General features: G+C 49.3%; 1 protein-coding gene across 1 annotated transcript in view; it reads right to left on the bottom strand.

Moving 5' to 3' along the window:
• Positions 1-1924, bottom strand: part of LOC133550509 (regulator of G-protein signaling 5-like) — a 3140-nt gene extending 1216 nt beyond the window's left edge. The window contains exons 1-3 of the mRNA XM_061896484.1: positions 1714-1924; positions 1566-1649; positions 1436-1497 (exon numbers count right to left, since the gene is read on the bottom strand). Coding sequence (XP_061752468.1) covers positions 1436-1497; positions 1566-1649; positions 1714-1847 — 280 coding nt within the window. The 5' untranslated portion in view covers positions 1848-1924. The remainder of the gene's footprint in view (positions 1-1435; positions 1498-1565; positions 1650-1713) is intronic.
• Between the last annotated feature and the right edge of the window lie 1161 nt (positions 1925-3085).

Here is a 3085-nt window from a genome sequence, read left to right as displayed (position 1 = left end):
CACTCTGGACAAGTCGCCACCTCATCACAGGGACCCCCCCAAAAATAAAAAATCCATCCATCCATCAATCCATTCTTTCCACACTTGTCCCTCTGGGGTGGCAGGTGGTGCTAAAGCCTATCTCAGCTGCATTCGGGCGGAAGGCAGGGTGCACCCTGGACAAGTCGCCACCTCATCCCAGGGCCCCTCACCCCAAAAAAGAACAACCAAAAAAATATCCATCCATCCATTTTTCTACCGCTTGTCCCTCTGAGGTGGCAGGTGGTGCTAAAGACTATCTCAGCTGCGTTCGGGCGGAAGGCGGGGTGCACCCTGGACAAGTCGCCACCTCATCACAGGGCCCCTCACCCAAAAAAAGAACAACAAAAAAAACATCCATCCATTTTTCTACCGCTTGTCCCTCTGGGGTGGCAGGTGGTGCTAAAGCCTATCTCAGCTGCATTCGGGCGGAGGGCACGGTGCACCCTGGACAAGTCGCCACCTAATCACAGGGCCCCTCATCCAAAAAAAGAACAACAAAAAAAACATCCATCCATCCATTTTCCTACCGCTTGTCCCTCTGTGGTGTCAGGGGGTGCTAAAGCCTATCTCAGCTGCTTTCGGGCGGAAGGCGTCGTACACCCTGGACAAGTCGCCACCTCATCACAGCCCCCCCCCCCAAAAAAAATTAGATAGAAACCCATCCATCCATTTTTTCTACCGCTTGTCCCTTTTGGGGCAAGGGGTGATGGAGCCTATCACAGCTGCATTCGGGCGGAAGGTGGAGTACACCCTGGACAAGTTGTCTCCTCATCACAGACCCCCCCCAAAAAAAATAAAAAATAAAAATCCATACATTTTATCCTACCGCTTGTCCCTTTTTGGGACGCGGGGGATGCTGGAGCTTATCTCAACTGCATTCAAGCGGAAGGCGGGATACACCCTGGACAATCACCACCTCATCGTAGGGCCAGAAACAAAAAAAATAAACAAAAAAATCCATCCATCCATTCATTTTCAACTGCTTGTCCCTTTTGGGGACGCGGGGTTGCTGGAGCCTATCTCAGCTGCATTCGGGCGGAAGGCGTCGTACACCCTGGACAAGTCGCCACCTCATCACAGCCCCCCCCCCCCCCCCACAAAAAAATTAAATAGAAACCCTTCCATCCATTTTTGCTACCGCTTGTCCCTTTTGGGGCAAGGGGTGATGGAGCCTATCACAGCTGCATTCGGGTGGAAGGTGGTGTACACCCTGGACAAGTTGTCCCCTCATCACAGCCCCCCACATCTACAACTGTATAGGACCACAACTTTACATACTTCAATTTTGCAGCAGGTTTGAATTTTGCTGAGGCGTGTTTATGGCAGGAAGTTGCTGAAAGGCACACACACACACACACACACACACACACACACACACACACACTAGAATAAAAAAGGTAGAAGGCAGACTTACTGGGACTGTGGAGCATTTTGTCGAAGGACTCCTTCCATTGCAGCCGCTCGTCCACCTGGAAGCTGCCGGAAGAAGAGCCAGGAGGTGAGATCATCCATGTTTGGACTTAAGGGGGGGGGGGGGTCCTCACCTGGGACTCTGCTGGCTCCTTCTGGGCTGCACCTGCTCCGACTTCTGCAGGAGACTCCCGAACAGAGCCTTCAGCTCCTTGGCCCTGACAACACACACCTGTCAGCTGGAGGAGGAGGAGGAGGAGGAGGAGGAGGAGGACGACTCACCTCTCCAAGCAGGTGATAGGCAGCAGATCAAGTCCTCGGCACATGGTGAGACGTGGTGTGGTGGACTCTGCAGCTCCTGTGATGCCCGTGTGGGGGGAAGTAGCCTTTTTTATAGGCCGGCCCTCGGCTGACATCACACATCTCAGCCAATCAGCAGCCAGCAGCGGGAGTCTGAGGAGACTTCACCGCACACAACAGACGGCAGACAGAGAGAGTAGATGGCAGACAGAGAGAGTAGATAGCAGACAGAGAGAGTAGATGGCAGACAGAGAGAGTAGATAGCAGACAGAGAGAGTGGATAGCAGACAGAGAGAGTGGATAGCAGACAGAGAGAGTAGATGGCAGACAGAGAGAGTGGATAGCAGACAGAGAGAGTGGATAGCAGACAGAGAGAGTAGATGGCAGACAGAGAGAGTGGATAGCAGACAGAGAGAGTAGATAGCAGACAGAGAGAGTGGATAGCAGACAGAGAGAGTAGATGGCAGACAGAGAGAGTAGATAGCAGACAGAGAGAGTAGATGGCAGACAGAGGGAGTGGATAGCAGACAGAGAAAGTAGATGGCAGACAGAGAGAGCATGGAGTCTAGCTGCAGTTGTCTCTGATTGTTCCAGCGGTTCATCCTGGGTCCCGACTCTGGACAGCCAGTACTTCATCCATGGTCATCGGACCGGACCCCCTCCACAAGGGAGGGGGGGACATAGGAGAAAAAAAGAAAAGAAGCGGCAGGTCAACTGGTCTAAAAAAGGAGGTCTATTTAAAGGCTAGAGTATACAGATGAGTTTTAAGGTGAGACTTAAATGCTTCTACTGAGGTAGCATCTCGAACTGTTACCGGGAGGGCATTCCAGAGTACTGGAGCCCGAACGGAAAACGCTCTATAGCCCGCAGACTTTTTTTGGGCTCTAGGAATCACTAATAAGCCGGAGTCTTTTGAAGGCAGATTTCTTGCCGGGACATATGGTACAATACAATCGGCAAGATAGGATGGAGCTAGACCGTGTAGTATTTTATACGTAAGTAGTAAAACCTTAAAGTCACATCTTAAGTGCACAGGAAGCCAGTGCAGGTGAGCCAGTTTAGGTATATATGTATGTATATATGTATATAAAGGTATACACATTATAGGTATATATGTATGTATATATGTATATAAAGGTATACACATTATAGGTATATATGTATGTATATATGTATATAAAGGTATATACAGTATAGGTATATATGTATGTATATATGTATATAAAGGTATATACAGTACAGGCGTAATATGATCAAACTTTCTTGTTCTTGTCAAAAGTCTAGCAGCCACATTTTGTACCAACTGTAATCTTTTAATGCTAGACATGGGGAGACCCCAAAATAATACGTTACA

This window comes from Nerophis ophidion, linkage group LG04 (genome assembly GCF_033978795.1).
Source record: "Nerophis ophidion isolate RoL-2023_Sa linkage group LG04, RoL_Noph_v1.0, whole genome shotgun sequence".
NCBI classification, from domain to species: Eukaryota; Metazoa; Chordata; class Actinopteri; order Syngnathiformes; family Syngnathidae; genus Nerophis; species Nerophis ophidion.
This window is presented reverse-complemented; position numbering and strand designations above follow the sequence as displayed.